The sequence below is a fragment of the Chelonoidis abingdonii genome, chromosome 1 (genome assembly GCF_003597395.2).
Source record: "Chelonoidis abingdonii isolate Lonesome George chromosome 1, CheloAbing_2.0, whole genome shotgun sequence".
In the NCBI taxonomy this organism is placed as follows: Eukaryota; Metazoa; Chordata; order Testudines; family Testudinidae; genus Chelonoidis; species Chelonoidis abingdonii.
Window position 1 is genome coordinate 354,234,531 of NC_133769.1, and position 15,366 is coordinate 354,249,896.

The 15,366-nt window shown below is 41.1% G+C and overlaps 1 protein-coding gene across 16 annotated transcripts in view; it reads left to right on the forward strand.

Annotated features, from left to right (window-relative positions):
* The window catches only part of DLG2 (discs large MAGUK scaffold protein 2), a 1,558,615-nt gene that overhangs the window by 1,151,910 nt on the left and 391,339 nt on the right, over nt 1–15,366 (forward strand). For all 16 annotated transcript variants that reach the window (XM_075061772.1, XM_075061757.1, XM_075061758.1 and 13 more), the window contains 2 exons: nt 9,615–9,759; nt 12,333–12,474. In XM_075061772.1, coding sequence (XP_074917873.1) covers nt 9,615–9,759; nt 12,333–12,474 — 287 coding nt within the window. The remainder of the gene's footprint in view (nt 1–9,614; nt 9,760–12,332; nt 12,475–15,366) is intronic.

Genomic DNA, 15,366 nt, shown 5'->3' on the forward strand with positions numbered 1-15,366 from the left:
CAAAACCTATGGATAGACCAGGCTTAAGAGCTAAGACCAAGGTATCCTTCAGGGGAAACCCTAAGAACTCCAAGCTTGGGGAGAATACTTAAGTTGAGGTTTAATTTTTAGTTTTGTGTTCTAACTTAACAAAAAAGCCACCTCCTACACCCAGGAAGGATATAAGTTTGGACCCTTCTCAATATTTTGTTGCCTCTCAGCCTAAGGTTTAGTCAATATTTGGGGCCATGATGGGTTGTTTGCATTAGGAGGAGTAATTGATTGTGCAAGTCAGGTATTTCTCTGGTGCAATCCTGTTTACTTACTAAGAATATACACAAAGTCCTATTTCATAGAATCATAGAACAGGAAGGGACCTTGAGAGGTCATCTAGTCAAGTCCCCTGCACTCATGCCAGGACTAAGTATTATGCAAACCATCCCTGACAGGTGTTTGTCTAACCCAGGGGTAGGCAACCTGTGGCACGCGTGCCGAAGGTGGCACATGAGCTGATTTTCAGTGGCACTCACACTGCCCAGGTCCTGGCCATCGGTCCGGGGGGCCCTGCATTTTAATTTAATTTTAAAATGAAGCTTCTTAAACATTTTAAAAACCTTAATTACTTTACATACAACCATACTTTAGTTATATATTATACACTTATAGAAAGAGACCTTCTAAAAATGTTAAAATGTATTACTGGCACACGAAATCTTAAATTAGAGTGAATAAATGAAGACTCAGCACATCACTTCTGAAAGGTTGCCGATCCCTGGTCTAACCTGCTTATAAAAATCTCCGATGATAGAGATTATACAACCTCTCTAGGCAATTTATTCAAGTGCTTAACCACCCTGCTTAACCACCAGTGTAACAATGTAGTGTTTACTCACTATGTTTTTTACTTTTGCCTTTCTCATTATCCAGACCACCCATACTAAGATGCACCATCCCCATACATCCTTCCTATTCCTAGTTTAAGATTTTCACTTGTAAGGGCTATCTCAAGGTGTCATTTAAAAATAATCCCTATTAAAACCAATATGGAGTTTGTGTTAGAATCAGATTATGCCATCCATTTTTAAGTGTTGCATTATATGTGCATATATGGTCTCATGTCTGTCAGTTCAATTTCTTTATTTCCCTGTTCGTCTCTGAGGGCAGGTCTACACTTAAAATGCTGCATCAGCACAGCTGCCCTGCTGTGGTGCTTAAATAAGAAGCTGTTATGCCAATATGAGAGCTTCTTCCATTGCCATAATTAATCCACCTCCCCAAGAGGCAATAGCTATGTTGACAGGAAAAGCTCTCCCATTGACATAGCGCTGTCTACATGGAGGGTTAGGTTGTTATAACTACGTTGCTCAGGGGGGTGGATTTTTCACACCCCTGAGTGTTGTCGTTATACTGATGTACACCTGTAGTGTACACCTCACCTAAAGCACCAACTCTTGAAGTACTTGCAAACAGCCACACTCCCCTCTGTTTCAAACCCTAGTCCCTTAGGCTCATAGCCACTGATAAACTAAGCAAAGTAAAGTGAAAGGGAATAAAAGAGAATGAAGTGCCATTTAAACACAACCAAACACTCCTCTCTACACGCAGTGAGCACCAGCTGTAGTACAATTAACTAAACAGTTAATGGGATACTACAGAGGCAATTAACCCAAACAAACTTTCTTACTTAAAACTAATTTTAAGACTTCTGCACAAAAAAACCCCATATTTCTCTTTGTAGAGCTCTTTAAATCATGTTGAGCTTTAAAAAGGACATGCACATTCATCGGTTGCAATAGGCCAATTAAATCCAACAGTTCACAGATGTTCACAGGAAAATGCTCAAGATTGCACTTCAACAAATTCCGCTTCCTGGAGAAAATAACCTGAAAAGTATTTACACAAAGACAGATGTAACCACTAGAATCAGAATCATCCCCCTGTATCTTCATAAGTACAACCCTATCAAGTCTCAATAAACCTAAGTCAATAGATGAAAAAGAACAATTTCCCTTAAAAAGGGAAAGAGAAATAAAACACGTATATTCCTCTGGGATTCTTATTTTACATCCGCTTACTCTTTTGTGACTTTCCTGATGTTAATTTTCTAGGGTGATTTTCTAGGAGGGACAAAAACTTTTTCTATAGCTAGTGCTGTGTGCCTCACATTTTTCAAATTTTCCAAATTAAACAGCCCCCATGATTACATTTGAAAGAATGAGGTTGTGCAGAAGGACTGTTGCAGTGGTTGTTAAATGTAAAGTGAAATTTCTTCCTACATATCCCCTGTGCAACTTTATCTAAGTATTTATGTCTCCCATCACTTTTGTCTTCTTTGATTAGGCTTGTAGGCTTCCTTTATTCCCTTCCCTGTTTACCATTTTATTTCATCTTCTGTCATTGCATCTGTGGTTTGAGCCTGTTATCTTGTTCCATTGTTCCTTCTTTCATAATCTACTTTCAGCCTTTCTGGTTTCTTTGTGTAATCTGAGCCCTAATGGATAGCTTAAGCCTTCTCCCTGTTGCCTGCTGCTTGAAGAAGCTTCTGCCCTATCACCCCAGGGGTATGGGTCCTGAGTTCTTTATCTTGGCACATGATACCGCCACCCAAGGGGGACTCCTCCTACTGCATGGAATACAATGTGTGCTGTCCTTTGGGAAAATGTTTACTACCAAATAATATACTAGAAGTGTAGTCCGATATACAAGGAATAAAACAATTATCACAATACAACAACAGGCAGAACTTTAAGTATAGGGAACAAAGGAAAAGGAATAAGGAAAAAATAGTGACTACAATAATAAAATAGCAGCAATACCTTAAGCCCTTTACTTCCTAACATTTACAATGGGCCCAAACCATTCCCTCCCAGCACCTGCCTAGGCAGAATGTGAGTTGAGAAGAAGTTCTTTAGTGGGTGATGCAGTGCTGTAAATCACTGGCCAGCATAAAACTCGCAAGCAAAATAGGGTCAATGGAAAATTAGGCTGGCTTTTGGTAGCCTGACCTGGAATTGCTCCTCAGTCACCTGGGTTGCTTCCCCTGTTTACAGTGGCAAAGCAGTGCTTGCAGTGCTGTGCTTAGGAAGCAGAACGGAGCAGCTCAAAATGCTATAATATTGGTCTCTGCTGGGCTGACACCGTTCAGTGACCTTGTAACCACCAACACAGTGTTAAGTTTCCCTTTAGTTAGCAATGGGAAGTTTAATGTGAACCTCCCATGCTGTGATGCTTCTGTGTCTCTACTCGTGCCTCCATAGCAACAGCCAAAACCAAACGTAAAAGGAAACGCTTTTGTCTCTGAGATCAGGCTTATGGTTGGTTCTGGAAATAGCTTCCAGCTTGTTCTATCTCTGCCCTGGGTTCTACCCAGTCTGGGAAACAGAGTCCTGAGCCCCTGTGGTCATCGCTGTTGTAGCCCAGGTGCGAGTTCCCTAGAGCCTTAGGGTAATATCAGGAACAACCAGCTCCAGAGGGGTTATATTTGTAGTTCAACTGCTGTTTGAGTCCCTCCATCTTATTATCCTGGATGAAATCTAGCTTACGCTTTGTGGCTATGCAGGGCGCCCAGTATTGTCAGTGCACATTTTTCCTGTCACACTTAGAAACTTCAGTTCCTTTGACAATCTTTCTATGCCCAGGCTGCTGATTCCTACATCTGATGATGCCATCTTTTATCACTGGAAGCTGCTGATATATGGGTATTCTCTCTCTCTCCCTCTGCAAGTTCCCACAGAAACATGCTTCTTTGCTGCTAATTAAGCTAATTTTAATGGGAGTTTTGTTATTAACTAATCTCCTGTTAGTCACTCACTTCCTTTAATCTGTTCGGCACTTCATAGCTACTCAGATAACCTCTTTTATATTAGTATTCACCTAATTTCCTCCTCACTCATTTGCTGTCTCACATCATCTGGCTTTCTAGAGCGCATGAAGGTTCTCACTTAGATGGCACAATAACCACACAACTCTGATGTCAACCTTTCTGCATACTTCATAGACCATACGGTATACTCCTCACTTTCTTATTTTGTTCCTGTTTCCCTCACAGTCTTCCTTACCTCTGACTGATAGATCTCAAATCTCATTTTCCTCTATCCTACCATACATTGGCTCTGCCACAGCCATTGGAGTGCAGGCAGCTCAAGGCTTTGTCTACACTGGCACTTCCACAAAGCTAATGTCTTTCATTGGAGGTGGTTATCCCAGTGGTAAAGAGCAGCCACACAGTGCACCGGGTAACAATGGTCCTGCTGCAGCAGCACAGCCACGCCGTTGTAAGGTACACAGTGTAGACATAGTTAAGTGACCTTGGTGGTAATAGAAATGGTGTCAAAATAAGGTGCATTGTTCTTTTGGTTAAGAAACAGAGGCAAGATCCTTTTCCCTTGGAGAGTGGGTGGGGATGGGGAGAGAGGGAGGCATCCCTCCTTATTAATCTAACTGTTAATCTAATCAGAAAGAAGAACTAAAGCATAATCTATTTTAACAATCTGTAACTCCTGTATGACATCCTTTTTCTGTGAAAATGGTAGGTGGAATGGTTCATAGAAAGGTATCTAGATGATTCTCTTTCTCAAAGCTGGCATACTGCGCACATCTTATCTCTAGCCTGACTCTTGCTTGCATATATTTACCTGCCTCTGGAAATTTCCACTGCATGCATCTGATGAAGTGAGTATTTGCCCATGAAAGCTCATGCTCTATAGTTAGTCTATAAGGTGCCACAGGACTCTTTGCTGCTTTTAATAAATGCATGTTTTCATGTTTGTGTGGAGAAAGGTCTATTCAAGTTTCATTATTAGTGGTCACTTTCTTTAAGGAGCAAAAATAGAAAAGTTATTTGGACCCTCCATGCACCCAGAAAACTCTCATCAGCGTTAACGAGAGTGAGACCAGACATCTTAATATTTAGAGCCTTCTAGGGGCTATTGAGAAATGGTACAGCATGTTTCTATGCCGAGTTTCTAAACTAATAACAGGAGTGTTTGGGAGGGGAGAGTCTTTTGTTTCTCTGTTATAGTGAAGGATGCTATTGATTTGCATGCTAATGGTCACTGATGTACAAGCACCCAGGGTGGGTGAAATTCGCTATGGAGGGAGCCTGAGATATCCTGGAGTAACTGCACCCCAAGAGTCATCAGTGGCATTGTGTGGTTTGAAGTACTATCCTTTGTCTAGGCCATTAGAACGAGACAAAATTGGGTTCTTTAACTCACACAACTCTCTTGACTGCTCTCTGGGTGCAGTTACTCTAGGTCGGGGTGGGCAAACTTTTTGGCTCGAGGGCCACATCGGGGAATAGAAATTGTATGGCAGGCCATGAACGCTCACAAAATTAGGGTTAGGTGTGGGAGGGGATGAGGGCTCTGGTTGGGGGTGCGGGCTCTAGGGTGGGGCTGGGGATGAGGAGTTTGGGGTGTAAGAGGGTGATCTGGGCTGGGACCGAGAGGTTTGGAAGGGGGTTCAGGGCTGGGGTAGAGGTGCGGGAAGGGTGCAGGTTCCAGCTGGGGGTGCGGGTTCTGGGGTGGAGCTGGAGATGAGAGGTTTGGGGTGCAGGAGGTGCTCCGTGCTGGGATTGAGGGGTTTGGAGTGCTGGAGTAAGGCCCAGCCGCACGGTGCAGCCCCTAACCTGGCTCCCCAGTGGCAGCTCACAGGCTGGCTTAAAATGGCTTGCAGGCCGTAGTTTGCCCAGCGCTGCTGTAGCTCATTAGATCCATCTGAGCATCTTTTGTATTACAAAGCCATTGCACAAAAAGAAGCTAGATGCTCAGACCCACCTTTCCAAGTCATGTGGTGTTTGTGAGCAGTGTTGGACTGGGGGTTTTCTAGATGAAAAGTGAAGGTGCTGAGGGAGAAAAAGGAGCACAGAGTATAAACCGTGAGGCCCTGGAGAGAGAGACAGAAGCACAAGGTAACTTCCTCTATAGCACGGCACAGATACCTAAGCTGAAGTTTCTGCAAGAAGGAGTTGCCTATGTGCTATGTGTTATCATCCCTATGAAAGGAAATAAAACTTATCTGCATTTTGTAGAAATAAGGTGCACTGTGAAAATACCTAAATGACAGCACCAATGCCTGCTCGAGACAGAAACTGACCTAGCAGATCCTGAAAGTCTGCTACCAGTTGGCAGAAGGGCAACACTCTTTTCCCCCTGGTCCAATTATCTTAGATAGTGGGAGTACTGCACTTCTGTGGGAGGAAAAGGTCTGAGATAGTGGCTAAGAACTTGACAGAAAAAACAAGAAACAGTTTCCAGTGCAGTACACACTAATGGTACATATTTGATATAATGATAAATCTTTGTCTCAGACAGGGCCAGAGCTGTTTAATGCAAGAAAAGACTACTGGGACTGAAATGGAGTCCTTTTTAGTTTGATCACTGATCTTACCTGGTAGGCATAGCAAGAGGCCACACATCTCTTTGGATTTCATGATTTTGCAATGGAGAACGAAAGCTTTTCTCAAATCTGAAAGAGGCTATTAGTTTACATATTGAATGAAAAACTTCTTATGCACTGTGCCAAACGGATAGAGCTGAACAAATTTTAAGCACCTTAAAAGGACTGTTTTCCAATTTTCTGTGTAGTACATTTTGTATAGATACCTGTTAGGGACAGAGTGTGCTGCTGAGAGACTTCGGCTTTGTCTACACTATGAGCCAGGCATGTGAGTTCCAGCTCACGTGTATGTATGTGTGCTAGTTTGATTAGAGCTAGTATAAACAGTAGTGTACTCACCTGAACCTTGTGGGTATGTACTTACAGCCTGTCTTACTGCGGCTACTCTACTCTTTATACGTGGGCTAGCTCTCATTGAGCTGGTACGAGTGTAGGTATGTGAGTTGGGAATCACACCCATAGTTCGTAGTGTAGACATATATCATAAACCTAACTCCCAAATCTGGACCTTAGCGTCCAGAAATCTGGGTGCCTAGCATGAACCCTTCTAAGCTTAATTACCAGCTTAGCTTTGATCTCGCTGCCACCATCCAAAAATTCCAGGGTTTTGGCCCCCTCTGGTCTCCCCAAACCCTTCCCTGGAGGGACCCCAAGACTCAGAAGCTAAGTTCTACCCAAAGGGAAAAACCCACTTCCCTTCCCCCTCTTCTCTCCACCCAGACTTTCCTCTCTGGGCTAACCTGAGAGTACTGATGCATCTCTTACATCACAATACAAGAGCATGTCTCCTCTGTTCCACAAAGAGACAAACCCCAATACAGGAAACAGAAAAGATTCTATCTCTCCTCCTCCCACTAATTTTCCTGGTGCTGCAGAGTTTCACCTCCGTAGATCTAACACAAAGAGATTCCTCCCCTTCATCCTTAGCCTACCAGAGAGAAAACTCAAACAAGTCTTAAAAAGAAACTTTATATAAAGAAAGAAAAAGACATAAGAATTTAATCTCTGCATCAAGTGACAATACAGGGCTATTGCTTATAAGAAAATATGAATAACAGTCTGATTCAAAAGATATCCAATTTGAAACATTCCAGCAAGCTACACACATGTAATGACAACCAACAACATAAAAGCCTATATTGTTTTTCTACCTGTACTTACAATTTGGAAACAGAAGATTAGAAGATAGAAAGAACCTTCTCATAGCTGAGAGACAGACAAAAGACTCAGACCCCAAAAATTCCCTCCCTAACTTTGAAAAATCCGGTTTCCTGATTGGTCCTCTGGTCAGGTGTTTGGTTCCCTTTGTTAACCCTTTACAGGTAAAAGAAACATTAACCCTTAGCTATCTATTTATGACAACATAGCCTTTGTCCTAATGGATGGGATGAGATGTTGGCTGATTTCAGTCGTTTAACCTCTTCTTCATTCTTCAAACACTGTTAATCCGTGTTCCAAGCATCCCTTCTGAAAAGTCCTATATTAGAGAAGACAAAATGTGTATTTTCTACGTATTTGTTACGAGCATAAACAAAAGTATTGCAAATATTTGTGACTGATTACTTTTTGCAAGTGGCAATCTGCATGTCCTTCATAGTTCTGACCATTTCTTCATGTTTTGCTTCCCCCAACAGGTTTGCTTTGTGAAATTCTCATTTGTAGCTTTATCCCACTTGTCTTGACTGATGTATTTACTTTCTTTATGATTTCTCTGAGTCCCAATGTTACAAACTTCAGTTAATACAAACATGGCACTTGTCTCATCATGCATATCTGAAAATGAAAACACATTCCACTTCAAGGAATCTTTCTAATCAATGTCATGATGGTTTTAGGGTCTGCCCCCCAAAAATGTATTATCTGAATTAAGACAAAACACAAAGGTATGTAACAGAGGATGTAGGGAAAGGGAAACAAAAGGCTAGCTGTGCCAGGAACAGTGCTTACATAGATTAGTCAAAAGTTGATTTTCCAAGGTTTTAATCCCTTTTTTAAAGTATATAAATAAGCAAGAGAAATTTAATAGCAGTCACTTCTGCATACCAGTCATTTGCTTGAAATCTAGATCAATATGAATCTATATCCCTGTCCTTTCCCCTTTCCTGTTAGCCTGTGTCACTCTTGTCAGTCTAGATTGGCAAGGACAGGGACTGTGTAATAGTCTGCGTTGTGTATATGCCTAGCACAATGAGGCCCCATCCTTGGTCAGTCTCTAGGCATTACTGTAATAAACATGATTCATTATTAATAATATATCTTGGTTCCCTTTCCTAATGAATTCATTTCCCTTGCACATGAATATACATAGGAAGTACCTTTATGCAGTAGAGTGCTCATGCCTCTATATACAAGACCTTTTCTCTTGCATAAAGTTTTTCTGGAGGAGTAATCTAGATTAGCAGCTCCTATTGACACAATTCCCTTCCCCACCTTGTCTATACTATGCTTTGCTATGCCTTGGTGCACCTGATATATTTCTCTGCATCAAGCCCACACCTTGTGTCTATAATCACCTATCCTCTCACTATTTCAGTGTCTTTCTACCTATAGCTCCAGAAAATGGTCACATTTTTCACCTTCAAACCCTCCCTTCCCAATTCCACAGCTGCCGCTGTTCACTCCCCACCTCTCCAGAGTAGTCTCCTATTTTTGTCTCACTACCTTCCCTGCTTAACTTTCCAACTATCCATTTAATTTAATGGGCAAAGAGATTTTAGGGTGTCACTTATGAGTCCCATTAGGAACTAGTGCATGGGTGCATCATCATCAAGTATCCAAGTAGTTAATAAGAATGTGGTTTGGGCTTTTACTGTCAACAACCAGATGCTGATAATCAATATCACACGTGGCTGTTCTTATATATACCTATCCCCAGCATCCTGTGGTGCACAATTCACTATTAAGCTAGTTCAGTTTCTTGTTATGTTTTTGCTAATGATGACCCTGGTAGTAGTGTCATACTGGAGCAGACACAACGGCATATCTAGCAGTTTACACTGGGCTATGGTACTACAGCTTGGGGATTGCCAATACTGCTAAATAAGACCTAGGAGGTAGATGGGCCAAGAAAATGCCTTAATCTGATTTTTCTTTATTGTATAATAATGTTACTATTCTATAATCTGCAGCACGTTTTGTCTACAATTCTTAATCCATCACTGATAATTGTACAGATAATATGGATATTTCTTCTGTATCTATCCAGCCTTACTCATCTGTCTAATCTTTCCTTTAAGGTAAATAATTACAGTTTAGAAGAAGTAACTCATGAAGAGGCAGTAGCAATACTGAAGAACACATCGGATGTAGTTTATCTAAAAGTTGGAAAGCCCACTACCATTTACATGACTGACCCTTATGGCCCACCAGATATTACTCACTGTAAGTGCCTTATTGTATATTATTTCATATGCGATATAATGCTTTAAGTGATTATTTTGACTTTTCAAATCTAGACAAATATCAGTTCATCAGCAAAGCTTTTCCAAGGATTTGGAAGGCTGAAAAATGGAACTGTTAGTTAGATATGATACTGTCATGATATGTTATATTTGAAATAACACTTTTTGCAGCACAAGTCCAGAATTAATAAGATAACTGCACTACCAAACTTATTCCAGAATCCTATTGTTGAACTTTAAGCAGGTACACTGTATCTTTTGTAACAATTAAGCGGAAAATATTTTTACGTCAATGTAATATTTTGAGAGGTCCTGAATTAACAGATGTGGAGAGAGGAGCACTCAGTCCACAGGAATGGTGCAACACAAGCAGCAGAATACCTGCCTACATGGACTCACCAAACAAAAAGCCTGAGGAAAATGGACATGACATTTCATAGAATCGTAGACTATTAGGGTTGGAAGAGACCTCAGGAGATCATCTAGTCCAATCCCCTGCTCAAAGCCAGGACCATTTGCATTCAATGGACTTGTAATTTATACAGTATTTCCATACAGCATAAAATGATTGTCCTGCTATATAATTGCCCTCTAAATCCCCATACATCAGCATACTAATGCCCCCCTGCTCCCTATCTATCCATTCCCTTATTTATATCCATCCTACGCTTCTCCACCCATCAGTGCAGCCGTGCTTCCCCTTGCACTCCGTGCATCTCTTCCTAATGTGCATGTAGTTCTCCCTCCCCAGGACCCCATTCTTTGGGATGGCACCTTGTCACTGAGGCTCCAGACTCCTCTGCTCAGCTTCCCTTCTCCCAGCAGGCAGGACTAATCCATGCCACTGTAGTGCATCTTTCTGGCCTGCTACTGATTCCCTCCTTTTGCCAATTAGTCAGTAAATGCTCCCTGCTTTAAGCTCCCTCTGAGTCTCTCATTGGAGAGAGAGATGAGCCGGGAGGCAATCTGATTGGCTTGCAAAATAAGGTGAGTAAGGAGTCTCAGCAACTGACCCCAGCTCATGCTGACAAGCTGCCAAAATGTCAGTTGTCAGCAGAGGCCATAAAGCCAGCAAAGGGGTGGAAAGACAAAGGTTCCCAGTAAAAGTCAAAGATTAAGCACATTTGCTCTTCTGCATCAGTATTCCTCAATTCTGATCTGGCAGGACCATGGTCCTTCCTATTTACAAGGCCTGTAAAAGGATGATAACTGCATTGGTGGTTTTGTAACATGCACATCTATATGTTACACTGAACTGGACCTAGACCACCTGTTTATTTAGCAGATGGTACTAATCAACCAACAGTTGGTGGTGATTTTTGTTAACTACTAATCTGGGCTGATTTCTCACCGGTGACTAAGAAGTAAAAAAGATTCACTAGCACCTTACTAATTCCTTGAATTATCTGGTCTTCCAAAATAATATTTCAAAAATAGTGAAGCAGCACATGATGCTGAGCAAGATTAGGGAGGCAGTGTTGCCTGATGGATAGAGTACTGGAGTAGGCCTCAGGAGACCTGGTTTTCATTCCCAGCTGTGCCACTGACCTGTAAAATGGGGATAATGATACCGACCTCCTTTGTAAAAATGCTTTGAGATCTATTGATGAAAAGTGCTATCTAAGAACTAGATGATATTATTAGTGATTAGAAATTCCAGAGGGGGAAAAAGCTTGAAAAGACTTTCAGTAATTGGTGGGTGCACACAAGTTTGTTTGTCCCTTAGCAAGAAATAACCTTTCCCTATAAAAGCATTTAGTCTTAAAATATTTAATATTTCACCATCTAAAGAATAGATTGAAACTATGAATAGAAAGTTTAAACACATCCGTTTCAAAGGGAAATTAACCATAAGTCAGTGCAAAAGCATGTCTTTGTTTTTCCTCCTTAGTATTGCCTTTTCTCTGATTACATGGATTAAAGATTTGGTCACAGCCATTATTACATATTTCCAGCCATCACCATTACTTTGAGACCCAAAGCAAAATACAAACAAAAAGCATAGTACTGTCTTTGTTAATCATTAACATATATCCTATCTATATTAGCTTTCATTCTTCTTAACAACCTTTCTTGAAATCTAAATTATGATGCAATCTAAATTGGCACTGAAAATTCAGTTTAGCGGGATCCCAACTCTTCTATGATCCTTGGAATAATCCCTGCCTCAGTTATAATCTATTCTTTGCCTTCAAATGCCCCTTTCATCTACTTATCTCCTACAACTATCTCCATTCCTTTTTGAATTCATGAACTTATTCATGAAATGCCTTCCTGCTTTCTGTCTCCCAAGCCATCCCCTTCTCATCCAAATCCCTCCTAAAGATCCTCTCATTCCTTAATCTCCACACAAAGTGAGTGAGTAAAGAAAATGCTAGCCATTCATTCCTTCTCTGCCCTGTTTAGATTTTACACTCTTTCAGGCAGGAACCGTCTGTGTTTTGTGTCTTGTACAGCACCAAACACATTATTGGTGCTTAAATGAAAACAATACCATCACAACGAAACCAAATGTGAATGTCATTAACTACAATTGCTTATTTTAACCATCAGCTTATTCTCCACCAATGGAAAATCATATACTCACTTCTGGCAACAATGGCACTTTAGAGTACAAGGCGTCTTTGGCACCTATCTCACCAGGAAGATACTCACCGATTCCAAAGCACATGCTTGTAGAGGACGACTATACCAGGTCAGATATCTTTCTTTATAGATGGCCTTTGGTAATGACTGCAGTGCATATTAACAAGGGGGGAAGAAACACAAGCTAAAATAAAAATGGGTTCAACAATATTTAGATAAGTTAGATGTATTCAAGTAGGCAGGGCCTGATGAAATTCATCCTGGGGTACTTAAGAAATTAGCCAAAGCAATTTTGGAACCATTAGCGATCATGTTTGGGAACTCATGGAGGACGGGTGAGGTCCCAGAGGACTGAAGAAGGGAAAATATAGTATCTATCTTTAAAAAGGGGAACTATAGACCAATCAGCCTAACTTTGATACCTGGAAAGATACTGGAATAAATTACTAAACAATCGATTTGTAATTGTTTAGAGGCTGTTATAAAGAGGATGGTGATTGATTATTCTCCATGTTCACTGAAGGCAAGACAAGAACTAATGAGCTTAATCTTCAGCAAGGGAGATTTAGGTAGAGATGAGGAAAAACTTTCTAACCATACGGATAGTTAAACACTGGAATAGTCTTCGAAGGGAAGCTGTGGAATCTCCATCTTTGAAGGTTTTTAAGAACAGGTCAGACAAACACCTGTCAGGGATGGGCTAGGTTTACTTGGCCTGGCCTCAACACAGGGGACTAGACTAAATGACCTCCCAAGGTCCCTTCTGGCTCTATCTTTCTATGATCCTATGGTAAATCACAACAATGGAGTATTTGGTGCAATAAATAGACTGAGCTTATTATGTGGAAATGAGACAGCAGAGCTTTACCCATTTAGTTGTTTTTGAAGCAAATGAGGGGAGGGGAAGAGTGCTTTCTTTATATCCTGTATTTCAGCTAAGTGTTGCTGCTGAGACAATTTATATTTCATTCTTATTTGAAGGGTAGTTAGAATATTGCTCATCTTACCATCCTGTTTAAAGGCTACTACAGAAATGGAATATATGAAATGACTTATAGTATGACAGAATGAAAACTATACTTGTTTCCTTCAATATTCTTCTATTTTCATAGTTTAATAGCATTTCAGACTAGATGGAACAATTATGACTGACCTGCACACCACAGGATAATAACATCAGTCCAGTAATTCCTGCATCAAACCTCTAATTTCTGTTTGCTTTCATTGTGTGTTTAAGGTTCCTTAAATTTAAGGTTAAATTTAAAGTCCCTTAAATTACATGACTTGTGTGGCAGGTGGATTTGGAGGGCTTCATGACATTTCTTTTTAACAAAGGGTTAAAGTGTGGGAGAAACACACCTCCTCTCCCTAGCTTGGATAAAGCAACAGCCTCCTGCTGCCCTCTCTTTTCCTTGGCTGAGTGTGCTGAGAACTCCCTGCTTCTTTCAGTCTACTATAGGAGTTTCACCAAAGATGAATTTAACCCAATGAGTTGTTTTCCTACAGGAGTTTCTTCCATCCAATTAGCTATTTTTAGTTAACAGTTAAAAGATGTATTTCATCAAATTCTGGATTACATGGATCAATACCATTTACATCATTTCTAAGCTGCCTGTGTATTTAAAGAAAGTGATATGGTAACAAGAAGTCCTGCATACCTAGTTCTTGGCAATGCAATATATGGGGCCAAATTCAGCCCTGGTGTAACAGCTTCGATTCCAGCATCCCTGTGCCTGGAGAGGGAAGCTGCACAAGTGAGGGAACTGAGTAAGGTAAAGAATCCAGAGAGAGAGAGCAAGTAATGAGTTAGGGAGGCTAGGAAGCCACAGAGGTTGTGAGAAAGGAATCGGGAAAGGGGAGAAAAGCCACAGTGTGAGTGAGGAGGCATTTAAACAGTTGAAGCTATAGACAGGATGGGGAAGGACTCAGAGAATGCCCCATGCATTTCTCCATTCCATCTATCCAGAAGGTTACACTCCATGCTATTGAACGCAGACCTATTCCTGGTGTTCTGCTCAATCATCACCTCCATGCTTGATAATACAACTTGTATCTAAGAGTGAAATGTCTCAACCTGGAAAAAGGGGCTGGAGTGAGGTGTTCACAGCAACCTGCATTTTGTACTATTTGGGAAATGCAGCAACTGGCACAAAACAAAGCAGTTAGTCTGCTGAGCAGCAAGGGTTGCCATGGTCAGAGCACCGCAGTGGTGTTCTCTCTGTACTGGATCCCCAATGAATAGTGTTCCGTTTAGGTCTGGCACCAAAGCCCTCTTTGATATTGGCAGTAGTAACCTGAGAGCTTGGTTTTTCTGCCTGCAGTAGTGACCTCCCATGACAAGCAGATTTCTTTGGAACCATAAAACTGTCATCTAGTAGGAAGATGCTCATGAGTGTGACAGAACCAATCAAACAAAAATATCTTAATGCTATTCAAGCATTTACTCTTATCTGCTAGAATGGAAGAAGATAATGTTGCCATTTTTAGAATAATGGTAAGCAACTCAGATGCGAACTTGGATACTGTTGTACAGTGTTCATAATTAGAACTGGTCTGGAAGTTTCTTAATGGAAGTCTTTCATCAGACCCTGAGAAAGTCACCCTCCCTATCGATGATGCACATCTCAAACTATCTAAGGCACACTGGCTTCGATAGCACCCGTGGCTAAGCACATGGAAAAGCACTTTTTCATTCCTATGCTGGGATTTCAGGGGTTTTACTCCCATCCAGTCCAAAATTCCCTAGTTTTAACTGTGGTGAACAACAGAGCTCTGTGGGGCAGGTTTAAGTCCTCAAGGATAGGAACTCTAAATGAATGGATCTCATGGGCAGGAAGATTTACACTTCCTCTTCCTTGTAGATGTGAATTGCTAACCAGCAAGCCTGCTGTCCAAGTAAGATTTTTTTTAACTGAACAGCTACATCAAAGTTTGCAGACCAGGTCGTCTTCGCAGCTTGGGGCATCCTGATGATCAACCTGTTTGCAACAAGGGACATCAG